The sequence below is a fragment of the Palaemon carinicauda genome, chromosome 22 (genome assembly GCF_036898095.1).
Source record: "Palaemon carinicauda isolate YSFRI2023 chromosome 22, ASM3689809v2, whole genome shotgun sequence".
Classification (NCBI taxonomy): Eukaryota; Metazoa; Arthropoda; class Malacostraca; order Decapoda; family Palaemonidae; genus Palaemon; species Palaemon carinicauda.
Genome location: NC_090746.1, coordinates 27,932,491 through 27,946,522, shown reverse-complemented (window position 1 = coordinate 27,946,522; position 14,032 = coordinate 27,932,491). Strand labels below are relative to the sequence as shown.

Genomic DNA, 14,032 nt, shown 5'->3' with positions numbered 1-14,032 from the left:
AAAAAGCCCTCTTTGCCTATGTCTAAGAATGCGTGGTCTTATTTTATTAGACTTTTGATTCGGGAGGCACACTCAATTAAGTGAGAAGGATCATAATTTACTTAAAGTCAAGGCTCATGAAGTTAGAGCGATAGCAACTTCTGTAGCGTTTAAGCAAAATAGACCCATTAAAAGTATTATGGACGCGACTTTTTGGAGAGGCAAGTCGGTTTTCGCTTTATATTACTTGAAAGATGTCCAGACTCTTTATGAGGACTGCTACACACTGGGACCATTCGTAGCAGCGAGTGCAGTAGTGGGTGAAGGCTCTACCACTACATTCCCTTAATCCCAATATCCTTTTAATCTACTCTTGAAATTTTTAATCTTAATTTGGGTTGTACGGGAGACTAAGAAGTCTTTCGCAATCTTTTTGATTTGGCGGGTGGTCAAAATATTGTTTCTTGAGAGCGCCCAGATTAAGGGTATTGATGAGGTCCTGTTATAGGGGTGTTAACCCTGGTTATAGCAGATCCTGGGAGTCTTTCGGCATCCTAAGAGGATCGCTGGGCTTCATGAGGATAGCGGACTAATGAGGCAGAGTAATAATCAGAGTCTGCTTCCTTACCAGGTACCTATACTTAAGTCTGTTTTTTGAATAATTGTCAAAAACTCTTGAGCATATACGCCTTTATTGTATTAATACTGGTCTCTACCCACCACCATGGGTGTGAATCAGCTATTATATATTCACCGGCTAAGTTTAATATTTAAAAATGATATTTTGATTATAAAATAAATTTTTGAATACTGTATACTTACCCGGTGAATATATAAATTAAAGGCCCTCCCTTCCTCCCCGATAGAGACCTAGGGGACTGAGAAGAACTGGAGATGTTTACAAGTATATGCGGTATCTGGCCGATAGTCGGTGCTGGTGGGCACACCCGCAACCTTCACGGCGATCGCTCGCGAGTTTTTGGAATCTGTCGAGCCGTCAGAGACGTCAGCTATTATATATTCACCGGATAAGTATATTCAAAAATTTATTTTATAATCAAAATATCATTTTAAGGATATCGCATAATATCAGGTTATGTATTTCTTGATACGACACATGGCAATCTTCACCCCGAATAGATTTTACGACTACTACGGCGAACTATTCCTTGTTGCATTTAAGCATGGATAGCCACACAGAGTAGTTTCAGGTGGGGACTTTCGTTACATAGTTGTATACTCCTTTTTTGAAAAAAGGGAGGGTCCATCAGGACGACATGGCCATATCACCCAAAAATAGATTTTTTGCTTTGCTCAAAATCCGTTTTTTTGGGCTCAGCCTTATGGAAGTTTACCAGAGAATTACTTTAAAGTACTATATCTGTGGGTTTGTATAAGTGCCTTAACTTTGACTGAGTTCCTTATATGGTTCCTGCAGGGAAATTGTCAATATCGACTATAAGGTGTCAAAGTTTATATTCCGTAGGAACAAAGTGGAACTTTTAAAGATTACCAGGTTGTTCTTTTGGAGGTTATACTCTCAAGTATTTTATTTTAGGAAAAAATAAAAGACACTGGATCGTTTATTCTTATTCATGAAGGGCGAATAAGACGCAGATACAGTTTATACGTATTTTATTTGCATAGACAAATATAAAAATACAAAAGCAAAATGTATCATAAATTGAATCCTTGTGACATATTTACATCTTTGGGTAGATATAATTTTAACCTGTAAGGGAAGAAATACATATATTATAGAACATCCATAGGTACCACTCCCTTTTGTGAAATTACTTGATTGATTTTACTTAGATGTTGGATATGTCACAACACTGTACAAATGTTCACACGGCACTGGTGTTATTGGTTAGATTCTACACCTATATAGAACAGTCCGAAATTCACCATAGTGATTTTCATTAAAAGGTATTACACACGAAGATGCTAATACCTGTTCACCCAGTCCACTGTTAAGTCCCAAAACAGTCCAATGTTCATCGCAGCACTAGACGACAGGTTTTATAACACTACCTGCCGCCAACACAAAGTGTTTCATTTCATGCACTTCCTTCGCGTAATGTTTATAGAAAACTCTAGAAGATTTCCACCCTGTATATGAGCGGAGTCTATCAAAATCCATATGTTGAAAGGAGTTCAACGAGGAAGCAACTTTTCTAGGATCGTGACCTGTGGGTGTACTGTCAGGATCCGCTCTGCGAATAAAGTAGGTGAGTTTCGCCCTCAGTTGTTTTAGGGATAAGTTTGATCCTGAGGTTTTGCCTAGGAAGAGCTGTCCCTCCTTGAAGTCTGAAGTTCTTCGAAGATTGACCTTAAGACACTCTACTGGACATAGAGAGACATCTTCCTTCAGAGGGCAGATTCTCCAAGGACCCCACCTTTTGGTGGGCAGCTCATTTTTGGCGAGAAAGATAGGATCAGGAAAAAGATTCAGTTCTCCCTCTTCTGTGAACTGAATATGGCCCTCGTTTCTAGATAGGGCCACTATCTCACTAAATCTAGCGCCTGAGGCTATAGCCAACAAGAATATCACTTTCTGTGTTAGATCCTTTAGGGTACAATCTTTGTTGTTCAAGTTCGAAGCATAGTGCAAGACTTTGTCCAAGGACCATGATATGGGCTTTGGAGGGGTTGCTGGTTTGAGTCGGAATCTTATTGAAGATTTCGTTTGACAAATCCACCTGGAAGGCGTAAAGAAGAGGTCTAGTCAAAGCTGACTTGCACGTAGTTATTGTGGTGGAAGCAAGGCCTTGTTCATGAAGGTAGATGAAGAAGGAAAGGCAAAAGTCTATCGAGATTTTTGCCGGTCTGTTTGCTTTGACAAAGGAAACCCACTTCTTCCAAGACGATTCATATTGTCTTCCTTGTTGACTTTGACTTGTATTCTTCTATGAAGTCGATGTTGTCTTTTGAGATCCCGAACCTTTTCTTGGCTGCTAGGGCGAGAAAATCATGAGGTGTAGGTTTTGGGTTCTCAATGATGAAGCGTAGACAGTCGACTTCTGAACTAGTTGGGATAGAACTGGACTCGGTAGAGGAAACAGCTTCAGCTTCAGTTCTATAATTAGAGGGACCCAATTGCTTCTGGGCCAATACTGCTGTTGTTCCCCTGAAGGATCTCAGCTAGTTGAGGACCTTCAGTAGGAGATTTGTTGGTGGGAACAGATAGATATGATTCCATCTGTTCCAATTTAGGGACATAGCGTCCGTCGCTTCTGCCCGAGGGTCCTCGTAAGGGGCCACATATCGAGGTAGTTTCTTGTTGTCGCTCGTTGCGAAGAGGTCGATCTGCAGTTCCAGGACTTTTTCCAAGATGAAGGAGAATGAGTCTGTGTCTAGGGACCATTCTGTCTCTATCGGTTTTCGCCTGGATAGAGCGTCCGCTGTCACATTGCGGAACCCTTGAAGGTGAACTGTTGATAAGTGCCATCTTTTCTTCCTTGCCAAGTGAAAGATGGCTAACGTCACGTGATTGATGTAAGGCGATCTCGAGCCTTGTTGGTTAAGACATTTCACTATTACTTCGCTGTCCAAGACCAGCCTGATGCGGGCTAATCTATGAGGGGATAATTTCTTCAACGTTAGGAAGACTGCTATGGCTTCCAGAATGTTGATGTGAAAGGTCTTGAACTGGTGCGACCAGTTCCCTTGCACTTTCCTTTGATGGGAATGGCCTCCCCATCCTTCCGGTGAGGAATCTGTGTGAATGACCACTGCAGGCTGAGGTGGTTGTAAGGGAATTGTCCTTGTCAGGTTCTTGACCTTTGACCACAGCCTTAGAAGCGATCGCAGTAAGGTTGGTGTCAATCTCTGTTGATCTCTTCGAGCGTTTGATGCGTATCTTCTCCAGACTCCTGACGCATCCTTTAGTTGTGCTTTTAGCACTGGGTATGTCACTGCTGTGAACTGGAGAGAGCCCAGTACTCTTTCCTGTTGGCGTCTTGAAATCTCTTTGGATTTCAGTAGTCTGACAGAATCCGCAATCTTTCTCCTCTTCTTCGGTGGAATGGAGAGGTGGTGTGACTGCAAGTCCAACACATGCTCTCTACAGGCCCTCCTGACCTTTAGGAAAGCGTACATGTCCTTCACAAGGGTAGCCATTTGCATCTTGGCTAGGACCATGTACATATCTTGGGTGTTTGAGAGGCCTGCACTCATCTCCATACAGTTTTGGAGATACAAAGAGGCGGCTAGTCTCTCCTTCGTCTCCTGTTCCCTTCTCAGAAAATGTTCCGACAACTTTGGAGGGTTCTCGTTGAACTGTTGTCCTGCTATCTCTGAATCCAGTTTCGAGATTGAGAAGGTTAGATGAACCTTGTTCCATTCCTTCTCGCAGGTAGGCAGGGCTAGAGACAATGGTCTGCATTCCTCTAGCGTAGGGCATGGTTTGCCTGCGTCAACTGCTTCTAGCACGCAGTTGAGAGCTTTGGCCGAAAAGGGAAAAGCTCTGGAGGAAGGAGCAAGGAAGGTAGGGTGCCTCTTGCTCAAAGCTGAAACCTTCTAGTTGGTATAGCCGGCTTTCTTTAGGGTGCTAGTCAAGAGAGCCTGCGCCTTGTCATGTTCAAAGATTATGACCTCCTTAGGTTCCGTCTCCTCTCGAGATGCTGGTTCATCCCGCAATCTCACGTAACATTCTGGGTAAGCCGAAATGTTAGGCCAGAATTGGAGATCTTCTAGGGGTTTGGCCCCAATCTTGTTAGAGATGTATAACTTCCCATTCATCATGGGCATATACAGTACTCCGCATACCTCCAGGGGTTGGTTTCGGAGCACTGAGGTAAGTCGGAGACTTTGATAGGCTTGTGAGAGCCTCTGAAAACGTCCATACGTCTCGCTTCTCTGACTTCCCTCCTCATCTCTTGTTGTTCCTTGCAGAACGATTCCATAATCAGTTGCAGCTGTTCCATGAGCGCCTCGCCCTTGGTTAACAATGGGTCCGAATAAGGAGTTGGAGCCGAAGAGGTTGACGGCACAGGTTGATATGCTGTCACAGAAAATTGAGGGTCTTCTGTTATTGTTGATACGGATCCTTCTCCCTCCTCGGGTGGCTGGGCCACCTCTTCTTCAGGATTTTCTCGTAGAAGATCCTTTTCGGTGTCTGAGGACACCTCCGACATCCGTTCTTGATGGATGTCTATGCCTTCAAGAGCCCTGTTGATGTTAGCCTCTATCGTCAGCTGGATAAAGGGAGGCTTGACCTGTGCCTGAGGCACAACCGCTTTGGATTGGGCCTTAGGGAACAGAAGGCTTCTCATAGCTTTGTTTGGTAGGTAAGGTCCTGGAGAGTTCTTTTGGAACCCTTTTACCCACTTACGAAGCGTTTCCCTCGCAGTATCCCTCGACTCCGTCATCTCAGGATTACCGAAACCATCGGTCATCAAGGCCGAGCAGACGGTGCAACCCTTCGGATCCCAATACCTCAGGGTTTCAGTTGCGATGGAACAGGGGTCATGAGACCTGCACATCTTGTGGCCACAAAAGTCCCTACTTTTGTGGTTGCAGAACATGACTGCACACTTCACCTTAGCCTCCTCCTGTAAGGAAAGAAAGAGTGAAATGAGTATGGGGTAATTTATCTCTCAGATAAATTTTAACATGTATTAAAATAGTATTCATTACTATTACAGTGATACCTCGGTAGTCGAACGACTCTATACTCGAACAATTCGGAGTTCGACCAAAATTTTCGAGAAATTTTTGCTGCGGTGCTCGACCAAAAATTCGGTACTCGACCAGCCGAACACGTGACGACCGCATGGGCTTTGTGATGATCGCGCCATCTCGGCCACTCTCGCTTGTTCGGGAAGCATCAGTTCTCTCGAGAGCGTCACTCAGACAACGCGCGATCAGCATTCGTTGTGATTTAGTGATTTTCAGTGCTTTTAATTGCTTTTTTAGCTTTCATAATGAGTCCCAAGAAAGTAATGAGTGTTAAGGGGAAGGAGAAGAGGAAAACAGTGCGAACAACGATCGAGTTGAAGAAGGAAATTATAGCGAAATATGAGAATGGTGTACGAGTGTCCGATTTAGCGGTAGAATACGGAATGGCGAAGTCGACCATTTCTACGTTTTTAAAGCATAAAGAAATGATTAAGAAGGCGAATGTTGCAACGGGAGTTACGGCGGTAACTAAGCAAAGGCCACAAGTGATTGAGGAGATGGAAAAGTTGCTTTTAATATTTATTAAAGAAAAACAGTTGGCCGGGGAAAGTGTTAGTGAAGCGTTCATTTGTGAAAAAGCGTTGCATATCTATGAAGAATTAGTGAAGAAAAGTCCGAGTACCAGTGAAAGTGATTCATTTACATTTAAAGCGAGCAGGGGTTGGTTTGAAAAGTTTCGTAATAGAACAGGTATTCATCGTGTTACTAGGCATGGGGAGGCAGCTAGTTCGGATCAAATTGCAGCCGATAAATACGTGGGGGAATTCGATCGGTACATAAATGAACAAAATTTGATCGCACAACAAGTCTTTAATTGTGATGAGACTGGGTTATTTTGGAAGAAAATGCCAGCCAATACGTACATTACCAAGGACGAGACGAAGATGCCAGGTCACAAGCCAATGAAAGATAGGCTAACATTGTTGCTGTGTGCAAATGCAAGTGGCGATTGCAAGATCAAACCCTTGTTAGTGTACCACTCGGACAACCCCCGGGTGTTCAAACGAAATAATATTTGTAAAAGTGCACTACCAGTTATGTGGCGCTCGAACACTAAATCTTGGGTCACAAGACAATTCTTTACTGAGTGGATAAACGAAGTGTTTGCCCCCCAGGTTAAGGCTTACCTCATTGAAAAGAGCTTGCCAATGAAATGTCTTCTGGTTATGGACAATGCTCCTGCACATCCTCCAGGTCTCGAGGATGACTTGAAAGAAGAATACAGCTTTATCAAAATCAAATTCTTGCCCCCCAATACTACTCCCATACTCCAGCCCATGGACCAACAGGTCATTTCAAACTTCAAAAAACTCTATACCAAGGCCCTTTTCAGAAAGTGTTTTGAAGTGACCAGTGACACGAAGTTGACCCTAAAGGAATTCTGGAAGGAACACTTCAGCATCCTCAACTCTGTTAACATGATTGACCAAGCTTGGCGAGGTGTGACCTATAGGACATTGAACTCTGCCTGGCGTAAGCTGTGGCCATCATGTGTCACAGAGAGGGAGTTTGAAGGTTTCCAACCAGAGGCGGGTCCAAGCACTGCTACCCCTGTAATTTCTGATGACACTGATGTCGTTGAGGAAATTGTTGTCATGGGCAGGAGTTTGGGGCTTGAGGTCGACAAGGATGATATTGATGAGCTTGTAGAAAGCCATTCTACCGAGTTGACTGTGGAGGAATTGTTGCACCTGCAACAACAACAGCAGCAGGATCTGATTGTGGAGCAGGAATCTTCAGAAGAGGATGAGGTAAGGGAGGATGTTCCAAGTTCTCTCATCAATGAAATTTGTTCCAAGTGGGCAGATGTGCAGGCTTTTGCTGAAAAATACCACCCAGAAATTGCAGTAGCAAACCGGGCAGTGCATATGTTTAATGATAGTGTCATGTATCATTTTCGAAGAATACTGCAGAGGAGGAAGAAACAATTAACAATAGACCAGTTTTTCACAAAAGAAAAGAAAGCTGCTACATCAAAGCCTGTTTCTCCTCCAAAGAAGAGACAAAGAAGAGAAGAAACCCCTGAAATAGATCTGCCCACCCTTTCATTGGAGAGAGAAACAACTCCTGAAGGAGAACTACCCCGCCACATCATGGAAGGGGACTCTCCTTCCAAGCAGTAACCTCCCCCTTCCATCCTCTCCACATCCATCCCTGTATGCCATCGAACCGCTGCTCAAAGGTATGTTCACTACAGTACAGAAAATGGTTTAAAATTGTTTTATTTTAGTACAGTAAATGGTTTAAAATTGTTTTATAGGATTTTCTGACCAATTTCATACACATTTAGATAATTATTGTTGTTTAGGTACACGTTTTATTAATATTTTGGGCCTGTTCGAGTGCTTGGGAACGGAATAGAATATATACCATTATTTCTTATGGGGAAAAAAAATTCGGTACTCGAACAAATCGGAGGTCGAACACGGATCTCGAACGGATTATGGTCGAGTACCGAGGTATCACTGTATTATTATAGCTTAGGATAGTAAGCTAGAAAGGAAATAGGAAAGACACATATCTGTGTTTCCCTTCCAGGCAATTGCTGTGACTTCCCACAATATTAATATTTTTAATTTTCTTATTAGGGAAAATACAGAGTGGAATAACTCTCGTACATAGAGCCAAAGTCAGTGGATACTAACACTAACTCCACCACTTGTAGAATATTAATACTGAAAGGTAATCATTGGTGTTCCGATGATCTAGGATACATCAGAATGTTGAAGGAATACTTTACCTCAACATTTTCTAAACAGTCTCAACAATGGACTGTGAAAGGATACACAGAGTATGTTGGAAATTCATACTACTCTATCATTATATACTATAGTTGTCTAACTGCTGTATTGCTATACTGCAAGAATACTGGCTACTGTATTGTCTTATACTGTAGTTTTGCTGGTATGCTACTGGGTTAGGCTAGTACCTTACGGCACTAGCCGACAAAGAGAGAGAAAGAATAGAGAGAAGGACTACCATATTATTATAGTTTAGTACAATAATCAGGGTTGTAGGGACTACTGTCTCAACTGCCTTCTTTCCAGAATGAGGATTCAAATGGAAGGGGAGAGAATACATTGATTCTAGCTTCCATCCAGCCACAATTTCTGTTGCCGACTGAACTGCCGGTTACAGGGTTTGTGGAAGGCAGTCCAAGGGACGACTGAAGAATACTCAAAGTTGTAATGGGTTTCCCACTGGCAGCCGTCAGGGCCGGCTCAACCTTTCCCGGAGCTATGCTTCTGTTAGGGAGATGGTCGAAGCAGCAACCTAACCGCCTTTGTAGGAGCCCGGCCGGTAACCCAGTCAGCCCGACAAGCGGGGGTGATTGTAGAATACCGGCCACAGGAATCGTGACTGCTTAGGCAGAAGGGGGAATGGAAAGGGTCTTATATTTTACGTAGAAAGGTGGCGGCAGGTATGCCTCCTACTTTTGGCTGTAAATCAATGAAACATAGTTTCCTATACCGGCACCGTCTTGAGCGGCAGAGGAATAACGATTTCCTAGCCGGAGACATTGCCGGATATAAGACATGTCTTCTAGTCCACATGGGAGAAATGTGGCGGCAGTTATACTACCCCCTTTGGTTGTGGGCTAGGGAAGCCGAGCTTCCTATGTCGGCAACGGTGTAACCGGCAGGGGAGTGACTATTCCCCCATCGGTAGCGTTGTCGGCAACAAGACAGAATACCCTGAATTACTGTCGTATTTTAAAGTCGAAATACTCACCGGCAAAGAAGATCAACAGAAAACACTATCCCAGTAAAGCCGGAGTGCACTACTCAATGGCCATGACAGAAGATAGGGTTGTCGCCTTGAAATAAAATAGTGGTTTGTGTCTAAGAAAACTTTAATGGTTTGTGGCTATGAAATAATTATGTTATACACTGTATTGTTATAAGACACTTAATTTTAGTGACCCCTCTGTGTCCTCCAAAAATGCCTTAATCCGTTATTATTATTTTTTTTCAGGTATTGACAGCAGTCCCCTACACTTAGTAGGGAGTTTAAGGAAAGTTTATTCTTCAGAGTACTATATGTAAAGTATATAGAAAAGAGTGAGTACATCCGTCCCGGGAATCCAATGTATCGCAAAACATTATGAATGTGGATTATTTCCTGATATCAGTGTGTAGTACAGGTAGTCTGTGATGCTGCTCTGTATTCATATTATCTTGCCTTTTAACTAGAGGTAAGCTACTGTGTTGTTATATGAGTGAGATGAAGGAAAAGAATTAGCTTATGATATGTTAGTGTGCTGCAATCAAGGAAAAAACTGTAATGAGGTGTTGTATTAAGTAAAGTGCAATACTTTTCATGCTGTCCCTTCAATGTTATGTCAACACTTCTGAAAGCTTACAGAAACTTTGGTGTAAGAATGAATTGTGTGATGTTGTGATTGTAAGTAATGATGGAAGACAGACACTAGCCCACAGCTGTATTTTGGCATGACATTCTTCAGTTTTAGTTGCCGTACTTCAAAGCAGATTGGCGGCAGAGCATGACTGGTCAATATTAAGGCCATTGATTATTAACATTGGGGAAGTTTCGGTAAAGAATTCGGGCATTGAGGGTTCTGCAGTCATGGTCTTGTTAGGATTTTAAAGTTCCATTTTGTAACTGTATAGTGGTATATCTTGCATGTAGCCTAATATTTTTCTCTTGCTTGTACAATATGCAAAAGGGGTGTTGATTTTGCCTTTAATTGATTATTTGAATTGACAAAACGATGTTAATTTATTCCTAACAGTTTTTTCCCCTTTACAAATAAATTTTTTTTTTTGCTTGTTTTTATGAATACAGCATTTATTTCAGTTCCTTACACTATGATATCCCTTTCTCAGCCACTGTTTTTTTAATCTTTCAGATAAGTTATTTATCATAATTATTTTTCCTCCCACACTGTGTCTTGTTGTCAGATTGAAAAAAAAAAATTTCCCTTTCATGTAATGTTTGGACATTTCTTTACCCAAGTTTGAAACCATCTTACTTAAAGAATATATAGCAGTATAAATTCTGCTAATTTCCCGGAAATGAATCAACGGTCATCTTACATGTTAATCCAGCTAGCCCAAGGAAAGGGAATTTAGGAAGGAAGAAAGATTCTAGCTGGATCACCTTGCCCTGTATAAATCAAGGGGTGGTGCCCAGAGCTCCATTCTCTTGATCTGTTACCCAGATTTTTGGGTATTCCACCGTTGTATATTTGTTGTGTAGTGAACGTCGGGTTGTGGTTGGCATTTGGACACTAGGCAGTTTGGGTGCTACCTCTGGCCACAGTCCGCAAACCACTACAGCCTGGGCTGGCGGCACTCAGGGTGAAGGAAGGGTTTATCCTCATTTTCTCTAAAAGAGAAGAGTATCGAATTATGCTAGTAATTCTAGGAGTTATCTATATCTCCGACCGAATTAATAAAACGCTACTAGAGGTAAAGGGGGGATAAGGTTACTATAGTATACTAAAATGTGTTAGGCTAGCCTAACTCGAGTCGGGATCTCGGCTACGCTAGTACCACCAAGGCCCTATCGTATACGATCGAAACGTTTTATTCGGAAGAGGAATATTACAGGTGTAGATCTTATCTTCACTAGTATAATTTTGCCAAAATAGCTAGAATTTCTTTATAGCTAAATACCGGGGACATCGTACTACTAACTAAATAAAGAATTTATGGAGTAAGACAGCGGTCCTAAAATAGGCGCCTCCAGTGATGGCATTGCACCGCTTAACATACCTAAATTATGTTAATTTAACTGTGAGAAGGGAGCCAAAAATAATACACAGGAAAGATTAAATACTCAACTTTCCCGAGGATGAAGATGCTGGAGATTGCATGGTAATATTCCTTGAAAAACAGTAACAACACCAAGAGCAACGTGGGAGTACACCGTGCTTAAATGGCTACGTTTAAAGGAATAGTACGCCGTAGTAGTACGGGGAGAGGATCCACCAGGTAACCTTGATAACGGCTCCCCTTCAATTTCGCCACTCTTCCCCCTCAAAGCGTAAAATCTATTTGGGGTGAAGATTGCCATGTGTCGTATCAAGAAATACGTCCCCTGATATTATGCGATATCCTTAAAAGTTATATTAAGGATACTTGTGCCAGGAGTTAGAATTCTGGAAACCTGTGGTTAATTCTCTGGGAGTATCACTGTAGCCAATTATCCCTTAGAAAGTTGCCTAAAGGAACCTTCCATCAGGACGACATGGCTGAGCCCAAAAATTACTTTGTAATTTTACTTGCAGGCTAGCGTAGGTAGTCATTTCCTGGAGATAAGGCAGATGACAATGTTTTTTATAATTCCAAGGTGCCCCTGTATACAGTTACTTTCTTATACAATTTGTTTATCATAATTATTATTTTGAATACCCCTCCCCACTTTCTGCACTTAGTAATCCTATTTGGTTTCTTGGATAATTAAGGAATTAGAGTTAATAGGAGACATGGTGATTTCCTTTAGAAAATGTGTCTTATCGGAATACTGTAATGCTTTGCTTCTGTAAGGACAACATCCTACAATGCTTGCAGCAATATTATCATCTTTGTATATATTTTTCTGTACATATTATTTATTCAGTCCAACGCAGAATCATCTGCCCTTCATTTCTATATTCATTTCATTATTATATGTCAAGCGTGGGCTTTCATATTTATTGTAATGTTAACTGTAGAGAAAACAAATGTCCCGCATTTTTTCACCTGTTCGCGGTCGGTCAGCCACCTTGCTACTTTGCCATCCGCACAGGTCAATGTACTATGCCCGTGTTGGAAATAAAGCATCACTTGTCTATGATGTGTCATCTCGAACCCTCACACTCCTTTCAGTTATGAATCACTACACTAAATATTTACCATAACCAGGAGCTGTGTTTATACATAAATGTGAGAGGATTTATTCATGTACTGTAATAAGTAGTTTCAAATTTGTTGTGTTCATTTTTTATATTATCCTGATTATACTTTTGAAATAAAGAATTTTCTTATCTTCATTTGATTGTAGAACAGTAGGTCATGTGTTGTTGTGAATGAATATTCATTATTGCAAATACTTTCATCTCTATATAATGAATGGTACATTTATTAATCGATGATAATATTACAGGAAAGCTGAGGAGTAACCAAACGCTGTCATTTTTAAAGATGCCAAAACTACTTCAAGTGTGGTCATTTGAAGAAAGACTATCAAATAAAGATAAAGAAGATCTCTTAAAATATTTTGGTGCTGATAGTGTGCAACATATTCCTAGACGTGGCAGAGATGTGGCAGTACTTGCTAGGTAAGTCTCATGCAATTTCCAACTACTGTTTATTATGTGGTAAAACTTTCAATCCTGCATATGGATTTGATAATTTACAAGTACAGTAAACTCTTGTTATGGAGAATTCCTCTTTCAAGAGTTATAGAGATATAACAGTGTACCAGGGAAGGTGTAGGCTAAAGATTTTATTTATAGTGATTAGAGAAATGAACAATGTTGATGATTTGTGGATTGAGTGATATTATGAAACAGTTGTGGGAGATATGAAACAGTTAACTAGGATGTAGAAATAAAGTGATAGGGGGTTAATGTGAAAGATCAGGTGGATGTGTAACTTTTAGAAGGTATTTTTTTTTTTTTAAAGCAATAGGTAGGTTTTGTAATGGAGGTTATTAGCGAGTGTTAAAAGGTAGAAAGAAAGGTAACTGGTTTGGTGTAAGAAATGATATACAGTACAGGATCATGTTTTCAGGAATTTTAGCCTTTTTACGGAGTATGTGTTGAAATAAGCCGGGCCAAGGGATGTAGATGAATTAAAATGGGGAAGAAAAATTAATGTTAACGGAATATGAAGTGTCTTTTGTTATCATAGTGTTCGTGGTTGAGGCATTTGCCGTGCAAACCAATGCTCGGGTGACCAGTTTTGAGGGTAATACTGCTAAAGCCATATGAGCTCATTCTTACTGAATGAGATCTATCTGCCATATCCTTAGAAATGGAAGGCTTTTGTGGTCATATAGATTACCAATCATAGGTCTCAAATGATAGTACTGTATATCAAAAACAATATTATTGTCATTTTGTTTGGTTAAGGTCAAGGAATGTATTGGTAACTGAACAAGTTATGATAATTTTTCTAAATTTTTACATTTCCTTTTCTATACTGTACTATTATAAAAAACTTTAAAATTCATCCATTAAGGGGTTAATCTATGCTGATTTCTGTGCTTAAGCACATAGGATTAGATTTTTTCATATAAGACATTCTAGCATGTTTTTTAGGTCATTTAATATTGAAGAACATCCAAGAGTCAAAAGTTCATTTGTACCGGCATTACTGATATGTAAAAGGGATTTTGACGAAGGAAAAATCTATTTCTGGGT

At 41.0% G+C, this 14,032-nt stretch overlaps 1 protein-coding gene across 8 annotated transcripts in view; it reads left to right on the top strand.

Annotated features, from left to right (window-relative positions):
- LOC137616382 (RNA-binding region-containing protein 3-like) overlaps nucleotides 1–14,032 on the top strand; it is a 370,102-nt gene that overhangs the window by 81,782 nt on the left and 274,288 nt on the right. For 4 of the 8 annotated variants that reach the window (XM_068346072.1, XM_068346078.1, XM_068346076.1 and 1 more), the window contains one exon: nucleotides 12,772–12,946. In XM_068346072.1, the coding sequence (XP_068202173.1) occupies nucleotides 12,810–12,946 (137 nt within the window). In that variant the 5' untranslated portion in view covers nucleotides 12,772–12,809. Of the gene's footprint in view, nucleotides 1–9,636; nucleotides 9,857–12,771; nucleotides 12,947–14,032 lie in introns of those variants that run through there. The other 4 variants (XM_068346074.1, XM_068346075.1, XM_068346077.1 and 1 more) reach the window with 2 other exon arrangements.